Source organism: Lepidochelys olivacea (genome assembly GCF_965140295.1).
Source record: "Lepidochelys olivacea isolate rLepOli2 genome assembly, chromosome: 4".
Lineage (NCBI taxonomy): Eukaryota > Metazoa > Chordata > Testudines > Cheloniidae > Lepidochelys > Lepidochelys olivacea.
Genome location: NC_140414.1, coordinates 104,741,531 through 104,762,928, shown reverse-complemented (window position 1 = coordinate 104,762,928; position 21,398 = coordinate 104,741,531). Strand labels below are relative to the sequence as shown.

Below are 21,398 nucleotides of genomic sequence, written 5' to 3'. Positions count from 1 at the left end.
ACAGGGGAGGCCACCCCACTGCCGAATGGCTTCTGCCTGGGGATGGCTGCCACACTCCCAGCTGGTGAGTGAGAAAGCTATGACAGTGGGGTTGCCTGCCCTGCCTGAGGACTGGTGACACCTGATCCCTGCAGACACAAGGTGCGTGGGGGATTTTTTTTTTTTTTTTTTTGGTCAAATTTCCGTGTGTCAGCTGAAATTGATGTTTACTGTCCTCTATCAGATTAAATTGAATCCTGTCAAGGCGGTGTATATGCAGTTTCCTCCAGACTTGCTACCTGCCTAGGAATTTGCATTAATTACCACCCAGTGATTTAGTTCTTGTAGGAAACCCTGTAACTCTCCTGTGGAGCCAGAATGCAATCCCTTAGCCCATAAACATACATATAAGACTTATAAAGCTGATACAATAACTTTTTATTATTCCAAGTGTCCACAATATCTTTTCTTGGATTACCTTCTGCTGGTGAGAGAGGCAAGCTGTATATTTCCCATATCTAAAAAAGAGCTCTGTATAAGCTTGAAAGCTTACCTCTCTCACCAGCAGAAGTTGGTCCAATAAAAGATACTACCTCTCCGATCTTGTCTCGCTAATATCCTGGGACCCACATGGCTACAACAACCCTGCATATGTCCATAATATCTGTCACATTAAGTACCTATCCACTGGAAATATCAATAGATAAAACTCCTGAGCCATATCAATGGGGCATGAAAGATCAATGGAAAAAGTTTTTATGAAATCTCTAAGGATATTTGCAAATGTACAAAAATACTGAATTCATCTTCTGTGTTTTTAGAACTGATCACACTGTAAAAATCTTTGATCGTCATGGTCAGAAGAGAAATGAAATTAATTTACTAAGGTAAGAACTAACAAGGGTTTGGAACATGTTCTTAAACAAAAAAAAAAACACACACTTTTAATGGCACATACATACATATAAGTAATGTATGGAAGATGCATTTCTGAGGCAAAACTGAATTCATAATACAATAGCCATGAAAGATCAGGAAAAAATTATATATATCCTTATACGTAAAACATTCTTTAACTATACTTTTCATCAAAAGAAGGGTAGAGATAATTTTAGGTCCCCACATAAATAGCTCATCGCTAAAATATATAAATGTGTAATAAGTGACAGGCTAAAAAGATTTAAAATACAAAAAAAAATTATTTCAGGTCCAAACTTCATCTCAAAAACTGTATAAAAGTTCTTTCTTCACCTCAGTTCTATCTCTCACCATCTACTCATGTCAACAACCCCAAACTGTTACCTTATTTATTTTCTATTCCATTCTAGTCTGGTTCCATTTTAATTAAGGTGGTCTCCTGCCCTCTGTATAGCTTCTCCTTCCTCCAAATGTTCCCGAGTACCTACAAAACTTTATCTCTTCTTAGCACTGTCTTTTCATCCATGCATTGAGACCTTGACGTTCCCTCTGCCTAGCTGGACCTGTGTATGGAACTCAAAGCACTTCAGAAAAAGCTACCACTGATGCCCTGGACTTATGCCTTCTACCTAGTATTCTAAATTTAGCTTCCAGGACCTCTCCACTACATCTCTCTACATCGTTGGTACCGATACATACCACGACCACAGGCTCTTCCCCAGCGCTCGCCTGCAGTTTGGTTGGATATCTCATGATGTCTGCAACCTTTACACCTGGTAGTGAGGTCACCAAGCTGTTCTCATGGTCACCAACTATCTACATTTCTCATGATCAGTCTTCTGTCACCACAATCAGTCTTTGGGTATGTCTGCATTGCAAAATAAATTCTGTGGCAGCAGTCTAAGCCTGGGTCAGCTGACTCAGATTTGTGCTACAGGGCTAAAAACAGCAGTGTACGCATTCCTGCTCAGCCTGAAGCCCAGGCTCTGAGACCCTCTTCTCCCTTCCCTGGTTTCAGAGCCCAGGCCCAGGCCAAGTGGGAACATCTACACTGCAATTTTTAGCACCAGAGTGCAAGCCCAATTTGACCTGGGCTCTGAGACTTGTTGCTGTATTTTTTGTTGTTTGCGTTTTTTTGGCTGCAGTGTAGGGGTACGTTTGCTCTCCCCACTGTAATTCAGTCCCCTGAAATGACCTCCTCAGTACATGAAGAGCTGTCAGTCTCCACTATCTCAGTCGGAAGGAGACTCCCATCTAAGGGGGTAAGTGCCTCCATTCCACCTTGGTGCCCCTTCCACCATGAGTCTGGCTTCCTCAACTGGATGATTGGGGAAGTCAGTTCTGAGGTGAGCCTACTCCAGTGTCCCTATATGCAGAGTCTATAAACAATTCCATCTGTGTCTGCTCTTCCAGTTCAGCAGCTCTGTGCTCAGGATGCTGGCCATCAGAGCCCATGTACATGAGCTGCTTGTATTGGGTGTGTATGTATACCAGGTCAGTGTCATTATCCCCATTTAACAGGTGGAGAAACTGAGGTACAGAGAGAGAAGGTGACTTGTCCAAGGTCTCACAACAGGCCAGTGACAGAGCTGGCAATAGAATCCAGATCTCCTGAGTCCCAGTCAAGTGCTGTGTCCCCTTGGTTACACTGCCTCTAGTGGCTTCCCTTCCCATTTATTCCTCCTGCTCACCAGAATGCTGCATGCTGCTGTGGTTGGAGATTGAGACATCCATTGAAGTTTCTTGCAGGAGTCCACATTTACTATCATGCTAAATTCAGGCAAGTGGGAGAAAAGAAGATAAAAGGTTGAACTGGTGGGTTACTGATTTAGCCTGCAGCTTGGTATGCATAAAGTGCTTCCTATTAGGAGCTACTAAGTGAGCAGGATGGGAAAACTGCTAGCTTTTCAAGAAGCTACCCCCTGTTTTACTGGAAGCTATAAATGTACTTGCCTAGAATGCAGAGCAAAAGCACAATTCACATTGGATCTTAGGCTTCAAAACAAATTATTTTTATAAAATAAATTTTATTTTGACTTCTCAGGCAGTCAGACTTCTTGGTTTTTTCACTCAAAGCACTTGCAATAGCTTTAAATACTATTTTTGCATAGCGTACATTTTTAACCAAAGAACAAATGGTTGAGAGATAAGGTTTATGGCAGAAGAGTGTAAAAGACAATTTTTCAGACAATTAAAAACCAAAGCATGTTGAAGCATTCATGACAGCAAAAGCTATGTTCCGTGGGTTTTTGCAAAGATTAGACACTGCATTTTTTTTATATGCATTAGTTTTTACATATTTAATTGACACATGTCCCTCTGGCAGCCAAACAGTAAGTTATTTCCCATACTAGCAGATGGAGTCTAGAACGAGTAACCAGATGCCTGCTATTCATTATGAGTTGCTTGCCTTTTGATTAGACATGTGCAAATGGTTAATATAATACCCAGACTCCATCCAAAGTCAGGGTTGGTTCAGGTTCTGTTGTGTTCACACAAATCTACCTTGATACACATGCCAGGGCTGCTAACATTTATACAAACACTTGTGTGCCAGAATCCATCCTTTTGTTGTCTTTAGGGATGCAGCTGGTCTCCTGGAACTGAGTGGCTCACTCTGCCCTCCCTGGGACGGTAAGAGGCACTGAGGGTGTGTCTATATTGCAGCTAGATGCTGCAGTTAGGCCTGTGCCAGCTGACGTAAGCTCTCAGAGCTTGGGCTGTGGGGCTGTTTTATTGCAGTGTAGACATTTGGGCTTGGGCTGCAGCTTGAGCTCTGGGACCCTCCCACCTCACAGGGTCCTACAGGCCAAACTCCAGCCTGAGCACGAATGTCTACACCACAATTAAACAGCCCCTTAGCCTGAGTCGGCTGGCACAGGCCAGCTGTCAAGATTCCTTCCCCACTCTGAACTCTGCATGAAAATCTCCGAAGCTTACTTTTACCAGCTTATGTTAAAACTTCCCCAAGGTACAAACTATTTTACCTTTTGCCCTTGTACTTTATCGCTGCCACCACCAAAAGTCTAACAGGTATATAACTGGGAAAGAGCCCGTTGGGAAACATCTTTCCACCCCCTTTCCTGGGGAGGGTTTGATAAAAATCCTCACCAATTTGCATAGGTGAACACAGACCCAAACCCTTGGATCTTAAGAACAATGAAAAACAATCAGATTCTTAAAAGAAGAATTTTAAGAGAAGAAAAAATAAAAGAATCACCTCTGTCAAATCAGGATGGTAAATACCTTACAGGGTAATTAAATTCAAAACATAGAGAATCCCTTAAGTTACAAAAAGACACAAAAACAGGAATATCCATTCCATTCAGCACAGCTTATTTTCTCAGCCATTTAAAGAAAACAGAATCTAATGCATATCTAGCTAGATTACTTACCAAGTTCTAAGCCCTGGTCTACACTCGGACTTTAGGTAGAATTTAGCAGCATTAAATCGATGTAAACCTCTACCCGTCCACACGATGAAGCCCTTTATTTTGACTTAAAGGGCTCTTAAAATCGATTTCCTTACTCCACCCCTGACAAGTGTATTAGTGCTTAAATCGGCCTTGCCGGCTCGAATTTGGGGTACTGTGGACACAATTCGACGGTATTGGCCTCCGGGAGCTATCCCAGAGTGCTCCATTGTGACCGCTCTGGACAGCACTCTCAACTCAGATGCACTGGCCAGGTAGACAGGAAAAGAACCGCGAACTTTTGAATCTCATTTCCTGTTTGGCCAGCGTGGCAAGCTGCAGGTGACCATGCAGAGCTCATCAGCAGAGGTGACCATGATGGAGTCCCAGAATCGCAAAAGAGCTCCAGCATGGACCGAACGGGAGGTACAGGATCTGATCGCTGTTTGGGGAGAGGAATCCGTGCTATCAGAACTCCGTTCCAGTTTTCGAAATGCCAAAACCTTTGTCAGAATCTCCCAGGGCATGAAGGACAGAGGCCATAACAGGGACCCGAAGCAGTGCCGCGTGAAACTGAAGGAGCTGAGGCAAGCCTACCAGAAAACCAGAGAGGCGAACGGCCACTCCGGGTCAGAGCCCCAAACATGCCGTTTCTATGATGAGCTGCATGCCATTTTAGGGGGTTCAGCCACCACTACCCCAGCCGTGTTGTTTGACTCCTTCAATGGAGATGGAGGCAATACGGAAGCAGGTTTTGGGGATGAAGAAGATGATGATAGCTCACAGCAAGCAAGTGGAGAAACCGGTTTTCCCGACAGCCAGGAACTGTTTCTCACCTGGACCTGGAGCCAGTACCCCCCGAACCCACCCAAGGCTGCCTCCTGGACCCAGCAGGCGGAGAAGGGGCCTCCGGTGAGTGTACCTTTTAAAATACTATACATGGTTTAAAAGCAAGCATGTGAAAGGATTACTTTGCCCTGGCATTCGCGGTTCTCCTGGATGTACTCCCAAAGCCTTTGGAAAAGGTTTCTGGGGAGGGCAGCCTTATTGCGTCCTTCATGGTAGGACACTTTACCACTCCAGGCCAGTAACACATACTCGGGAATCATTGTAGAACAAAGCATTGCAGTGTATGTTTGCTGGCATTCAAACAACATCCGTTCTTTATCTCTCTGTGTTATCCTCAGGAGAGTGAGATATCATTCATGGTCACCTGGTTGAAATAGAGTGCTTTTCTTCAGGGGACACTCAGAGGAGCCCATTCCTGCTGGGCTGTTTGCCTGTGGCTAAACAGAAATGTTCCCCGCTGTTAGCCACAGGGAGGGGGGAAGGTTGAGGTGGTAGCCACGTGGTGGGGGGAGGCAAAATGTGACCTTGTAACGAAAGCACATGTGCTATGTATGTAATGTTAACAGCAAGGTTTACCCTGAAAGAGTGTAGCCACTGTTTTATAAAATGTCTTTTTAAATACCGCTGTCCCTTTTTTTTTCTCCACCAGCTGCATGTGTTTCAATGATCACAGGATCTTCTCCTTCCCAGAGGCTAGTGAAGAAAGAAAAAAAAAAACGCACTCGCGATGAAATGTTCTCCGAGCTCATGCTGTCCTCCCACACTGACAGAGAACAGACGAATGCGTGGAGGCAAATAATGTCAGAGTGCAGGAAAGCACAAAATGACCGGGAGAGAGGTGGCGGGCTGAAGAGAGTAAGTGGTGGGCTGAAGACAGGGCTGAAGCTCAAATGTGGCGGCAGCGTGATGAGAGGAGGCAGGATTCAATGCTGAGGCTGCTGGAGGACCAAACTAGTATGCTCCAGTGTATGGTTGAGCTGCAGCAAAGGCAGCTGGAGCACAGACTGCCACTACAGCCCCTGTGTAACCAACCGCCCTCCTCCCCAAGTTCCATAGCCTCCACACCCAGACGCCCAAGAACTCGGTGGGGGGGCCTCCGGCCAACAGAGGATTGCCCAAAAAAAAGAAGGCTGTCATTCAATAAATTTTAAACTTGTAAACTTTTAAAGTGCTGTGTGGCATTTTCCTTCCCTCCTCCACCACCCCTCCTGGGCTACCTTGGTAGTCATCCCCCTATTTGTGTGATGAATGAATAAAGAATGCATGAATGTGAAGCAACAATGACTTTATTGCCTCTGCAAGCGGTGATTGAAGGGAGGAGGGGCGGGTGGTTAGCTTACAGGGAAGTAGAGTGAACCAAGGGGCGGGGGGTTTCATCAAGGAGAAACAAACAGAACTTTCACACCGTAGTCTGGCCAGTCATGAAACTGGTTTTCAAAGCTTCTCTGATGTGTACCGTGCCCTCCTGTGCTCTTCTAACCGGCCTGGTGTCTGGCTGCACATAACCAGCAGCCAGGCGATTTGCCTCAACCTCCCACCCCGCCATAAACGTCTCCCCCTTACTCTTACAGATATTGTGGAGCACACAGCAAGCAGTAATAACAGTGGCAATATTGGTTTCGCTGAGGTCTAAGCGAGTCAGTAAACTGCGCCAGCGCGCCTTTAAACGTCCAAATGCACATTCTACCACCATTCTGCACTTGCTCAGCCTGTAGTTGAACAGCTCCTGACTACTGTCCAGGCTGCCTGTGTACGGCTTCATGAGCCATGGCATTAAGGGGTAGGCTGGGTCCCCAAGGATACATATAGGCATTTCAACATCCCCAACAGTTATTTTCTGGTCTGGGAATAAAGTCCCTTCCTGAAGCTTTTGAAACAGACCAGAGTTCCTGAAGATGCGAGCGTCATGTACCTTTCCTGGCCATCCCACGTTGATGTTGGTGAAATGTCCCTTGTGATCCACCAGAGCTTGCAGCACTATTGAAAAGTACCCCTTGCGGTTTATGTACTCAGCGGCTTGGTGCTCTGGTGCCAAAATAGGGATATGGGTTCCGTCTATGGCCCCACCACAGTTAGGGAATCCCATTGCAGCAAAGCCATCCGCTATGACCTGCACATTTCCCAGGGTCACTACCCTTGATATCAGCAGATCTTTGATTGCATGGGCTACTTGCATCACAGCAGCCCCCACAGTAGATTTGCCCACTCCAAATTGATTCCCAACTGACCGGTAGTTGTCTGGCATTGCAAGCTTCCACAGAGCTATCGCCACTCGCTTCTCAACTGTGAGGGCTGCTCTCATCTTGGTATTCATGCGCCTCAGGGCAGGGGAAAGCAAGTCACAAAGTTCCATGAAAGTGCCCTTACGCATGCGAAAGTTTCGCAGCCACTGGGAATCGTCCCAGACCTGCAACACTATGCGGTCCCACCAGTCTGTGCTTGTTTCCCGAGCCCAGAATCGGCGTTCCACAGCATGAACCTGCCCCATTAGCACCATGATGCATGCATTGGCAGGGCCCATGCTTTCAGAGAAATCTGTGTCCATGTCCTGATCACTCACGTGACCGCGCTGACGTCGCCTCCTCGCCCGGTATCGCTCTGCCAGGTTCTGGTGGCGCATATACTGCTGGATAATGCGTGTGGTGTTTAATGTGCCCCTAATTGCCAAAGTGAGCTGAGCGGCCTCCATGCTTGCCTTGGTATGGCGTCCGCACTGAAAAAAGGCGCGGAGCGATTGTCTGCCGTTGCTCTGACGGAGGGAGGGGCGACTGACGACACGGCTTACAGGGTTGGCTTCAGGGAGCTAAAATCAACAAAGGGGGTGCCTGTACATCAAGGAGTATTTCAGGCAGGACATCACGGAGGGTTCCAATAAGAAATGGTGCACCTAAGTTACCGTTCTTATTGGAACAAGGAGGTTAGCCTGGCCTCTGATTGATACATGGCTAGATTTACCTCGCTGCACCTTCTCTGTGAGTGACTGCAGTGTGACCTAGAGGAATGAGTCCCCTAGACAGGGGAGGAGGCAAATGAGTACAAAACAAATCTGGTCTGTTTCTTGTTTTGACCCACTCCATCTATCTTTTACATCTTTGGCTGGCAGCAGACGGTGCAGAAGGACTGCATGCCATCCACATCTCATGGCTGCTCGGCAGAAGATGGTACAGTACGACTGCTAGCCATTCTCAACTCTTGCCTGCCCGGAAGAAGATGGTACAATACGACTGCTAGCCATCCTCATCTCTTGCCTGCCCGGCAGAAGATGGTACAGTGCGACTGCTAGCAATCCATATCGCCTGCCTGCTCACCATAAGACGGTTCAATAGGACTGACTGCAGGACTAAAGAGAATGACCTGGTCAAGTCACTCCAAATTTAGTCCCTGCGCCCATGTCTGCCCAGACGCTCCCAGCCGACGTGGCCAGGAGCACTCGGACACGACGAGGACGGCTACCAGTCGTATTGCACCGTCTGCTGCCAAAAGGCAATGGGTTGCTGCTACTGTGTAGCAATGCCGTACCGTGTCTGCCAGCACCCAGGAGACATAGGGTGATGGTTACCTGAGTGGGCTCCATGCTTGCCGTGGTATGGCGTCTGCACAGGTAACTCAGGAAAAAAGGCGCGAAACAATTGTCTGCCCTTGCTTTCACGGAGGGAGGGAGGGAACGGGGGCCTGACGATATGTACCCAGAACCACCCGCGACAATGTTTTAGCCCCATCAGGCATTGGGATCTCAACCCAGAATTCCAATGGGCAGCGGAGACTGCGGGAACTGTGGGATAGCCACCCACAGTGCAATGCTCCAGAAGTCGACTCTAGCCTCAGTACTGTGGAAGCACTCCGCCGAGTTAATGCACTTAATGCACTTAGAGCATTTTCTGTGGGGACACACACACACTCGAATATATAAAACCGATTTCTAAAAAACCAACTTCTATAAATTCGACCTTATTCCGTAGTGTAGACATACCCTAAGACTCCATTCCTTTTCTGTTCCCAGCAAAAAGCATCACACAGACTGAGAGATCCTTTTTTTCTCCCCCCTCCTCCAGCTTTTGAAAGTATCTTGTCTCCTCATTTGTCATTTTGGTCAGGTGCCAACGAGGGTATCCTAGCTTCTTAATCCTTTACAGGTGAAAGGGATTTTCCTCTGGCCAGGAGGGATTTTAAAGATGTTTACCCTTCCCTTTATATTTATGACACCAGCCAAGGGTTTTTAATCGCAGAATTACTCCAAGAGGCCTCTTTCTTCTGTACAGTCTTTGAGGATTTTTTCATTATGATCCATTGTCTCTTCCAGTTCTAATAAGAGCCTTTGGTGCCCAACCCTTCTCTGCACTAGTGCAGCAGGAAAATATACCCAGTGCATAAGCAGAGGTGTTTATAATCCTTAATATATATGTCCCTTCCTTAGTCCTATGCTAGAGATTGTGGGGTATGTCGGTCTCTGTGCTCATTGTGAGAACAGCAACTAGAACATTTTCCTGCTTCCATGTGGACTTCTGTCCCAAACTTAATATGCTTCTGAGAACTAGGAGGGAGCTGGCCTCCAAAAAACCATAAGGTTGAGTGACAGCTTGGTGTCCCTTAAAGATCCAGAGTATGTTGGAAGTGGCCCTCTAGCCCTGGGGCCCAGCAAGGGGTCAGGGCTCTGGAGCCCCCTTTGGAGGCACAAGTGGTAGGAAGGAGTCATAGCCTTGGGTGAGATTAGAGCTGGGGTGCAACTTCTATCTGGAGATTCAGATTTACATAACATGACTGTCTCATCCTGTCTCAGGTTTGTTCGGAGGGGAGGAGCTGGGTCAGGGGCTTCATTTTGACTGTATAATTTTGTCTGGCTTGGACCCTCATAAACTTTTAAAATCCCTAGTAAAGTTTACTTTCTTCTTTCTCTCTGTTTCTTAAGCAACTGTGTTGCTATGGACTGGGATAAAGATGGGGACACCTTAGCCATAATTGCTGACAAATCTAGTACCGTTTATCTGTGGGATGCCAACACAAACAAAACAAGCCAGGTGGACAGTGGCATGAGGTAAGTAAAACTCTTCTTGTAAAATGCATGTCAAGAATCAGACTAGTACAGTATGCCCTTCTTGGTGCAACATCCTATACTCATTTGGAAGCTGAAACTAATGCAGAATGCAACAGCCTGCTTCTTAAGTGAGGTGTGTTGCCACAAGGACGTTACACTGGTGTTTTGTAGCCTTAATTGGCTATCTGCAGTTTCAAGGTAGAGCATTTCTGTAGGTTTTGGTCTATAATGGCCTTGACCAGTCTACTTGAGAAATTACCTCTCCCCATGACATGTGCTACTACCAAAATTGGGATCAATAGAAACACTTGATCTGGAATCCATTCAGTTAAAAGAGAGGCTGCTACTGGGAAGGTGCTTTCCCTAAGGGTTCCTCAACTTTGGAACTTGTTTCCCACACCAGGGTTCTAAAAAGGATGAATCTCTTGACCTTCAGGTGTATTGCAAAGATCTTTCAATACAGCTTTTGTGGATCAGGTGTTGCTGAAGGGCAATATCTAACCTTGTTGCTGTAAAGATTAGTTGGTCATTGTTGGTATATGATGGAGTTTGCAGCTGGATATTTTTTTACGGTATGATTTGTGTTTTTAAAGGAATGTCAAGAGTGCCTAAATCCTGAGAGAGTCTCCATCTATTATTAGTTACATAGCAGTAGCACCCACAATGTGCTCGGTACTTTTGAAGCACATACAATAATAAAGTCCCTGCCCCAAAGTCATTCATCAGCAACAGAAAAAATATTTCCCTCTTCACATGACTTATCAGAAACTTGATCCTGATTAACAGTCACAGACTCTGAATGCGTCTTATTTTGCTCGCTTTTACTTTATGTCCATCCAATCTACCTAGCTGGGATATGAGCAGCCCCTGTTACAGAAATATCTATTCCTTTAGTACTTTTGCTTCTATTACCATTTATTATGCTCTTCATGTTTATTACTTTTTAAACTAATAATAAAACAGACAAAATGTCCTTCAAGGGCATTTGCATACATCAATTCTAAAATCCAATTACATGAGGGAGACTGTATCCGTAAGGAAGCCACACCTAATTGCATACAACAATATAAATGCAACAGAAATATCAGGACTTGGGCTTGGCTGACAGATTAGGCTGCAGGGAGATTGAAATAATATTATCTTTTTACTAAATTAAGATATTAGCTTTTTGTATTAACTCTTTAAAAAATCACACAAAACACAGCCTTCCTCTGTCTGAAACTCAAAGCAAAAAAGCTTGTGCTAAGTTTCTTACTACGTTCCATAGTCTGTCAATCAAAGAACCATGATCTACCATGTGAATACAGTCATGATCAGTCCCAACTAAACCGTTAAAATACAAAAAAAATTCAGAAAAGCACCATCTTTGAAAGCATTTCTTAGAAATTTGTTGTCAACTTGATTATCTCTGATATATTTGAAAGTATATCAAGGATGCTTAGAGCTTATGCACAGATGCCCACTTTTAGCATTTGTATATGTCTAAATATTTAAACAAACCAGCTCCCCCACCCTGGTTCATCGCTATTTTGTGAATGCTTAAGCAAGTCTGAAAGTGGCAAACTCACCCTAAACAAATGAATTAAAAAGTTTAGCTCAGGTTTACACAACACTGTGCAAATACAAAACAAAAAATTGTAGTTAACAATGTGATTGTTTTTTAAATTTAAAAGAGAATCTCACTGATATGCCATATAAGATGATTTTATTGTTTTTTTTTAATATTTCAGAGACCCAATGTCTTTCTTGCTTTGGTCCAAAGTTGGAGCCTTGCTTGCTGTTGGAACAACTAAGGGAAACTTGCTTATTTATAACCGACAGACTTCTCGCAAGATTCCTGTCCTTGGTATGTACTATACTGAATTCATTGGGTTTGTATGTTTCTAACTGAGAGCAAAATTTTACTCATAGTGTTAAGATTCCTTTGTGTTGAGTGTAAAAATATAATAATCTATAACTGTAACTCCAAAATGTATCCTTGTTCAAATGGCTACTTCTGTTTTATTATTCTTACTAGAATGGTTTCTTATAGAATACTTTGTAAAACACCTCTGTGATGACCTAGTGGCAAAGTTCTGTGCTGTCATGTGGGAAACTTGGGTAAAAAAGTCTCCCTTGCTCCACAGGCCAGAAAATTGGCTGTGGAATTTTTTGTGTTGATACACTATCTTGCCCATGGTATATTTGAGGAGAAACATCAATAAACTTCAGAGTCCCATTTGGGCAGGAAAATGGAGGCTGCGGTAAACGGCTTGGGAGGTTTGATACAAATCAAGTGGGAAGATGAGAAGTTCCTTAAGGTTCCATAAAGATACAAAGGCTTCCCTCTCGGGGATTTTTTTTTTTAACAAGAAACAAACTTTGATAACAAATATTTTCCACGGGCTATCATGCCTTCTTGAATATTCACCATGTCAGTTTTTTGTTTCACACCCTAATTATTTTCTAAAAATGTACATACTTGAATTACATTAATCTTCCCTTTAATTTTTTAATGATTTTTAAAATGTGTATTGTAGGGCTCAAACCTGCATAGGCTGGGTTATGAATTAGAGGCCACATTTCCATCTCTAATTTTGCATGGATTTTTATACATATAAATTTGATATATATCTGTTTTTCAGGTAAACACACCAAGCGGATCACTTGTGGTTGCTGGAGTACTGAAAACCTGCTGGCACTAGGTAGTGAAGACAAAATGATAACTATTAGCAATCAGGAAGGAGATACTATAAGACAGGTAATAATAACAGCATCTTTATCTAACTGTTATACTTAGTTAATGATCCTGGGGCAAGATTCTGTGCTGATCTCTGAGAGTCAGAAAACTGGACTCTCAGCCCAGTTGGAGTGGATGCTAAAGTGGCTGTAAGTCATCTTTGTACTCTCCCAATCCTGGACTACTCCCAGGGCTGGAGCATGATGTCAGCATACTTTGGGGCCTGTCTAAGTTATAGCAGCCTCTTTGGGTTGCCCTATGGGCTGCAGACTCTGCAGTGCTGCATGTTATGGGCCTGTCCCTGAAATGCTGCTCACCACCACTGCCCTGGTTTATCCCCTATGCCAGGGCTTGCAAGGGGTCCTTGGAAAACAGTCTTATGGCTGTCTTCCACAGTGTCTGTACCAGGGGAATTCTTCCTTGGCCAGATACAGGGCTTTTAGGGCACCTTCAGGATGCTCCAGCCCTTTTACTCTTTGTAAAGTGCCTGGAGTAGGGATGAGGATCTTGCCCCTGAAGTGTAAGGTAGACCATTACACCTTTTGAGATGCTGATTCCTTTCTTCCCTCTGATCAGAGAGTTCTAAATGTTTTCTTATGTAAATTAGAATCCTTGTGGGCAAAGGCAGTTTTTGGATATGCACATCGTTTTATAGAATTCACTTAATTTCAAATAGTAGAAACAGTGGTTCACTGAATACTTTTTTTAAGAGCAGACTGAAATCTTATTTCTTCAAATGATTGCAGACATTTCTCCCAGGTGTGCACACACCCAGTGTAGTTAATCTGGAGAACTTTGCTTAGCACTCCCTTTTGGGGTGGCACTCCCTCCCTTTGGCCTTTCATAGCCCTTCCCATAGCTATTTAAGTGCAACGCTGCCTTGACCTCCCTCAGTTCCTTCTCACTGCCTGCAGCTTGAGTTGAAGAATTCTGTGTGATATCAAATATCATGTTTTCTATCACAGTGCTTTCCTATGATCTTGTGTATGTAGTTAATTATAGTAGTGCCCTTAGGATTTAGTTAATTAGTAGTAGTTAGTTAAGTAGGATTTAGCCTGGTGTGATGCCTTCACCAGGTTTTAAACACCGCCTGTCATGTGGGGTGGCTGTCTCTAATAGTGACCCCACACTCCATGTTTATTGTGCGTTGGGGAAGGGCACATTAAAGAAAAATGCTCCATCTGTAAGTTGCTCAAAAAGAGAACCTAGGTGGCTAGAGACTTGCACCTGAAACAACACCTTATGCCTGCTTCAGTGCTGGGAACCTCTGCAGATTGAATAGAGCTGGGCCATCTACCCCTCACTGGTACTGAGTCAAGATCAGTGGGACACCATACTGTCAACTCCAGTACCATCTGTGGGCATCCACTGAGTCTGGTATCAACAACATCAGTGTCGGCATCAACTGTTTTCATGCCCCGATGTGCCAGGTAGCACTGGACTTGCTAGGCTTTTCTAGTTCCTGATTCTCTCTCAATACAGGAGTATTCAGCTGCAATGGCTTCTTCTGTGCCCTTGCAGAATTGTCACCATTACTGGCACCATTTTCCACCATTCCTGAAAGTCTTTGATTCCTCTTGGGGATTACCATCTGTACAGGGATCCACATTGGTCCTTCAGTAAGGACAGAAGCTCTTGGCCCAGTACATACTGGCCACCAATGCTGTTTACTTATCCTAAATGGCTTCCTTGGGATCCTTAGGATGTTCCTCAATCTGCAAGGTCCTGACCTTGGCTCAGTCCAGGGCAAGGTCGCCAATCCCCTCGGTAGTGTCCCTTCTTGAGCTGCCTACACTGCAGACACAGACCAAGGTTGCTCCCTCTGAGCTGATTCAGCCTGAACCATTGTAACGGGTACATGTGTTGCTGCAGGAGATCCCCATTGGTTCTGCTCTCTTCCTCCTCACCTGATGATTCCACAGTGCTGGATTTCTCCTCTTTTGTGCCTGAGAATTTTAAATCCTTTGAAGATCTCCTGAGGCAAATGGCTTCAGGCTGAGTTTGCGCAAATACATCAAATTGGTGGGCATTCTCCAGTCCTCAGCTCCAGGAAGGGTAGCTCTCTCAATAAATGAAGCACTTTTGGAACTCACAAAGACTTTGTGTCATACCCCAGCTTCCTTACCAACTACAACAAAGCATACTGACAAAAGGTATTACGTACCCCTGTGGGTTTTTTGAGTGCTTCTTTTCACATCAAGCCCCAAATTCTATTGTTGTGATAGTGGCAAATGAGAGACTATGTTGGGAGAGAGATAAATCCATGCCTAAAGACTTTGGGCTTGTCTACACTGAAACGCTATCATGGCACTCTGCAGCTGCCCCGCTGTAGTGCTTCGCGCTGGGAGTGTGGGGGACCAGAGTGTTACCAGGCTGCTGAGAGGCAGGTGCCCAAGGGGGAGCACCTTGGGGAGCATCACACGGCAGCCAGGCTCCATGGGCAGCGGCCGGCTCCAGGATGTGTTGTCGGCCAGTGCCAGGCGCCTTCAGGGCAGAGGTGTATCAGGGGCACATCAGAGCTGTGCTGCCCACCCTGCCTGGGGAGTGCCCAGCTGTGCAGAGGTGGCTGGCTCGGGGAGCAGGGCAGGGAGGGCTGCCCGGTCGCCAACCAGCACCATGGCTCCCATAGCCTGGAGAGCCAGGGGCCTGGGCAGGCCAGGCAGCTCCCACCAGCTTCTGATCTGCAGGCTCCTGGCAGGAGGTGACAGTTTTCAAACTGTGGGGCACATTAGGAGGCAGAAATTTCGGGGGGCATGCGAATATGATTGCTCGCCCTAGGTGTTAAATTTTGCTCTCAAGCAGGTCTCTTTAATAGACACCTTCTATCTGAATTGGTGATTGGTGTTGAGGTATGTCTCCCCCCCACAATCCCACTCATTCCACATGTTGTTGTCAAACTGAAGTTGGATCAAGCCAAACTGATTCTCATTGCACCAGTGTGGCCAAGACCACATTGGTTCTCTGACCTTCTCAATCTACCTATTTGACCTTCCAGTTCTTTTCTCCTCTATCCTGACCTACTGATTCGACACCACAGTCAAATTTGGCATCCGGTGCTGAGCAGTCTGCACCTCGTGGTGTGGATGCTGCATGGTTAGATGAGGAGGAAGCACTTCAGCAACTTCTGCTTAGTAGTAAGCCCCATCCTCTAGGGCTGCCTATTTGGCCAAATGGAAAAGTTTTTTGGTTTGGTCACTAGCCCGGGGAATTCAGCCAAGGCAAGCCTATATTCAGGACGTTTTTGCATTACCTGTTACATTCTCTGGTGTCTCTCTCAGCTTCTTGAGGGTCCATTTAGCGGCAATCTTGGTGTTCCATCCTCTGATCCAAGGGAAGTCAATTTTCTCAAACTTCATGGTAGTGAGATTTCTAAGAGGAGATGTCAATTTCTTTCCACCTGTGAAAGAGGAGGTTTCTTTGTCGGACCTTAGTACTGTATTGGCTGCACTCATAGGATCTCCATTTGAGCCCATAGCAACCTGTTCTCTGTCGCTTCTTTGCCAAAAGATGGCCTTTCTTTTGCCGCAAGGAGAGCGAGTGAACTGCAGGTCCTGATGGCAGAGCCTCTATATACGCAATTTTTCAAAGACAAACTGACTCTGCAGCTGCATCCAAGATTTTTGTCTTAAGGTGGTTTACTGTTTTACCTTCATCAAACAATATACTTACCTGTATTCTTTCTGAGATGGACTCAAATACAGATGAACAGCACCTTTATACATTGGATGTGAGACCTAGCTTAGCATTTTATCTGTAAGGGATTAAAGAATTTTATCACCTCAGCTTTTTGTCTTCTGTGGGAATCAGATGAAGGAGATCAGTTGGTTTCCATATGGATGATTTCCAGAAGGATTACTTCCTGCATTACAGCAGCATATGAGGTAGCTCAGATGCACCTCCACAGACACTGGTAACTCATTCAACAAGGTCCCAAGCATCTTCTGTTGTTCTCAGTAATGGTTCTGTATGTTTTCAGTGCTGCTGTCTAGTCTTCTGTGCGTATTTTTATAAGACACTATGCTATTTTGACTGCATCTCAGTCTGATGCCACTTTGGAAAGGCAGTCGTCCAGTTGCTGTTTAACTACAGCCCAACCCCAAGCCCTACCTCCTTCAGTTACTGCTTGTGAATCACATGAGTGGAATATACATCTGCAGTCATTCGAAGATGAAAAACAGTTACCTATCTGTACTGTATCTGTTGTGCTTTGAGATGTTAGTGCAGACACGTATTCCACAACCCACTTTCTGTCCCCTCTGCATTGGAGTCTCAAATCTTGATACTCAGTGTAAAGGAACTAAGGAGGGGTCGGGGTGGTGGTGCCTTTAAATAGCTATGGGAGTGGCTAAGAGGGGCCCTATGGGCACTGCTAAGCAAAGTTCTCCAGCTTCAGTGCAATGGCTGTGTGCACACCTGAGTGGAATACATGTCTGCACCTGTGTCTCAAAGACCAGCGGATACAGTACAGATAAGTAGCTGTTTTTTCTTTAGCTGGACCCTAGTCTGGGGAGAGTTCAAATGAATCTATGTTTGGCTGTATTTTATATATAGTAAATGGCTTTGGAATTCATATGGGAACAACACTATATAAATACAACAGGAATCTCTTTTTGGGTGGGTAGACGGCTACTTGTTTCATCTCATCCACTTTTGTCTCTAAATGCTCTGTTGTTGGCCCTGTCTTCTTTTCTCACTATGTTCTTTTGCTGCATGACCTCATTTGGTCATGCCACTTCAGTTACTACCCTGTCTACAAAACAACATGAAGATCTACCTGTTCATCTCTATTTACACTTGCATCTCTAGCTGCCTTTTAGACATCTAAACCTGGATGTTCGCTGGCAATTCAAGCTCAGCATGATCAAAACAGAGCCTGCCTTTCTTTCTTTCTTTCTTTCTTTCTTTCTTTCTTTCTTTCTTTCTTTCTTTCTTTCTTTCTTTCTTTCTTTCTTTCTTTCTTTCTTTCTTTCTTTCTTTCTTTCTTTCTTTCTTTCTTTCTTTCTTATTAATGAAGAGAGAATGTTGGAGTTGTGAATAAAGGAGAATAGTGGAATTGTTTTAATATTTATGTATTTATATTGCACTAACACCCCAAATATTCTAGATAGGAAAAGTGTCCTCTTACCTTATCTGTACACTGCTTGGCACACTGTACTACATTAATAAATAATATCTGAATCTGGACTTCCTTCTTGCAGACTTCAGTGAGATCGGATCCCAGTGATATGCAGTTCTCAGTGATGAAGACTGATGAAAGAATATCAGCTAGGGAAAGCACAGTAAGCAGACCAATGCACAACACCATTCAGCGCATTTCAGTTGTTCTGAGTGTAAACAGAAAGCCTTACCTGTGTCTGCCACTTTAGCATACAGTATTACGTAAAAGGTTCAGACGGTGTTATCTGAAAAGGAAGAATTAATTTCATTAAAATAAACAAACTATACGACAAACTAAAGTTGCTGTGGTATCTTTAGAAGAAGAGCTTAAAGTAATAGTAATTCTTAAACATTTCAGACATTTAACTCCTACGATGATTAGTGGTACTCACATTTAAGAACCAAATGCTTTAAGTGGTTATGACCAGAGATGGGCTGAGGCCAAATCTTTGGATACACACACACACTCAGACTTTGGGGAAACTCAAATTTCTTGTTATCAGCTATTACAGGTTTTTTGGGTTTGCACTGGGGCTTGTTTTTTCCCCAAATATGTTGAGAGACAGGATTTTGTGGGGAGTAGGGATTTATTGGTATTTTAATACTCCTAAAATAGGCATTAGCATGAATAGTGCTTCACTTTTAGACTGGGGGCAAACAGAGAATGATCTAAATTAAGATAGAAAATAGCCTTTTTGTTTAATATTCTGGTCATTCCAAGCAAACACAAAGTATGAGACATAAAACAAGTTCTCCCTTGTTTTCCTGTTATAGGTATTCTAGTAATAAGCCTCTGCTTTATGATGATCTCCTCCCCTCCCTATTTTACCCTGCATTGAGCTAGCTGCTTCATAGAATCATAGAATATCAGGGTTGGAAGGGACCCCAGAAGGTCATCTAGTCCAACCCCCTGCTCAAAGCAGGACCAATTCCCAGTTAAATAATCCCAGCCAGGGCTTTGTCAAGCCTGACCTTAAAAACCTCTAAGGAAGGAGATTCTACCACCTCCCTAGGTAACGCATTCCAGTGTTTCACCACCCTCGTAGTGAAAAAGTTTTTCCTAATATCCAATCTAAACCTCCCCCACTGCAACTTGAGACCATTACTCCTCGTTCTGTCATCTGCTACCATTGAGAACAGTCTAGAGCCATCCTCTTTGGAACCCCCTTTCAGGTAGTTGAAAGCAGCTATCAAATCCCCCCTCATTCTTCTCTTCTGCAGGCTAAACAATCCCAGCTCCCTCAGCCTCTCCTCATAACTCATGTGTTCCAGTCCCCTAATCATTTTTGTTGCCCTTCGCTGGACTCTCTCCAATTTATCCACATCCTTCTTGAAGTGTGGGGCCCAAAACTGGACACAGTACTCCAGATGAGGCCTCACCAATGTCGAATAGAGGGGAACGATCACGTCCCTCGATCTGCTCGCTATGCCCCTACTTATACATCCCAAAATGCCATTGGCCTTCTTGGCAACAAGGGCACACTGCTGACTCATATCCAGCTTCTCGTCCACTGTTACCCCTAGCTCCTTTTCCGCAGAACTGCTGCCTAGCCATTCGGTCCCTAGTCTGTAGCTGTGCATTGGGTTCTTCCGTCCTAAGTGCAGGACCCTGCACTTATCCTTATTGAACCTCATCAGATTCCTTTTGGCCCAATCTTCCAATTGGTCTAGGTCCTTCTGTATCCTATCCCTCCCCTCCAGCGTATCTACCACTCCTCCCAGTTTAGTATCATCCGCAAATTTGCTGAGAGTGCAATCCACACCATCCTCCAGATCATTTATGAAGATATTGAATAAAACCGGCCCCAGGACCGACCCTTGGGGCACTCCACTTGATACCGGCTGCCAACTAGACATGGAGCCATTGATCACTACCCGTTGAGCCCGACAATCTAGCCAGCTTTCTACCCACCTTATAGTGCATTCATCCAGCCCATACTTCCTTAACTTGCTGACAAGAATACTATGGGAGACCGTGTCAAAAGCTTTGCTAAAGTCAAGAAACAATACATCCACTGCTTTCCCTTCATCCACAGAACCAGTAATCTCATCATAAAAGGCGATTAGATTAGTCAGGCATGACCTTCCCTTGGTGAATCCATGCTGGCTGTTCCTGATCACTTTCCTCTCATGCAAGTGCTTCAGGATTGATTCTTTGAGGACCTGCTCCATGATTTTTCCAGGGACTGAGGTGAGGCTGACTGGCCTGTAGTTCCCAGGATCTTCCTTCTTCCCTTTTTTAAAGATTGGCACTACATTAGCCTTTTTCCAGTCATCCGGGACTTCCCCGGTTCGCCACGAGTTTTCAAAGATAATGGCCAGTGGCTCTGCTTCTTTGTCTGATAGTAATGCTACTTACTTGGTCACCAGAGAATGCAAAAAGAGAGCATTGAAAACAGCCTTTCTTCCCCTAGCGACAAAATCTATCATCTCTGGGGATTTCCTCAAATAAGAAGCATTTATCTAGCTAGATATTAAATTGTATGTCTTCATAATTTTAAGGAAATCATTTTAAAATTACTTGAATAACTTTTAAGGAAATTTCATTACATTATTAAATATTTTTTATGTTTAGAAATGTTATCTGTTTAGAAGCTTCATTTATATAATTGCACTGTCAGTGATTAACATTAGACACTAGAGTTACAATACGGTTTCCTTGCACTCTATGGATGACAATTCTCTGCATCCCAAAAAACACAATATCCTTTGATTTTGTGTTATAACTTGACCAATGGAACTAGACCTTGAACTGAATTCTGAAGGATAAAAGCTTTTCTTTTAGTAAAAACAGTAGTGTTTTTATTTTAAAATGGTGTTCTCACTGGGTATGTTTTTCACTTTCTCAATTGGCAGGTAAGCGTGGTGGTTGGCAAGAAAACATTGTTTCTTTTTAATTTGAATGATCCTGATAACCCAATTGATCTAGAATTCCAGCAGCGCTATGGCAACATTGTAACCTATAGATGGTGAGTAAGCACTAACTTCTTAATATCGCAAGAAAAAGCTGAGGTTTTTATCTTTCTAATGTTGTTTATTTTAATTTCTGATATTTATCCCACTATCACATCAGGATTTTTTTGGCTATGCAGTAGTCCTTTTAATACAATATTCCTTTTAGACTAAAGCAGTGGTTCCCAAACTGTGGGGTGCGCCCCTCTAGGTGAATATGGAGGAATGTTCAGGGAGTGCATGGTGGGGCTCAAGTCAGTTCCCACAGGGAGCGGGGAGGGAGCACCACCCAACCCCGCTTTATCCCCAGCCAAGCTCTGGCTCCAGCTGCAGCTCCACCCCAATCCCAGTTCCAGCCGCAGGTCTGCTCTGGCCCCAG

The 21,398-nt window shown here is 44.4% G+C and overlaps 1 protein-coding gene across 2 annotated transcripts in view; it reads left to right on the top strand.

Annotated features, from left to right (window-relative positions):
• WDR19 (WD repeat domain 19) overlaps positions 1–21,398 on the top strand; it is a 108,455-nt gene that overhangs the window by 8,637 nt on the left and 78,420 nt on the right. Inside the window, exons 3-8 of one of the 2 annotated variants that reach the window (XM_084626147.1) lie at positions 801–866; positions 10,066–10,191; positions 11,922–12,037; positions 12,816–12,931; positions 18,109–18,189; positions 20,924–21,036. In XM_084626147.1, the coding sequence (XP_084482273.1) occupies positions 801–866; positions 10,066–10,191; positions 11,922–12,037; positions 12,816–12,931; positions 18,109–18,189; positions 20,924–21,036 (618 nt within the window). The remainder of the gene's footprint in view (positions 1–800; positions 867–10,065; positions 10,192–11,921; positions 12,038–12,815; positions 12,932–18,108; positions 18,190–20,923; positions 21,037–21,398) is intronic. The other variant, XM_084626148.1, reaches the window with a different exon arrangement.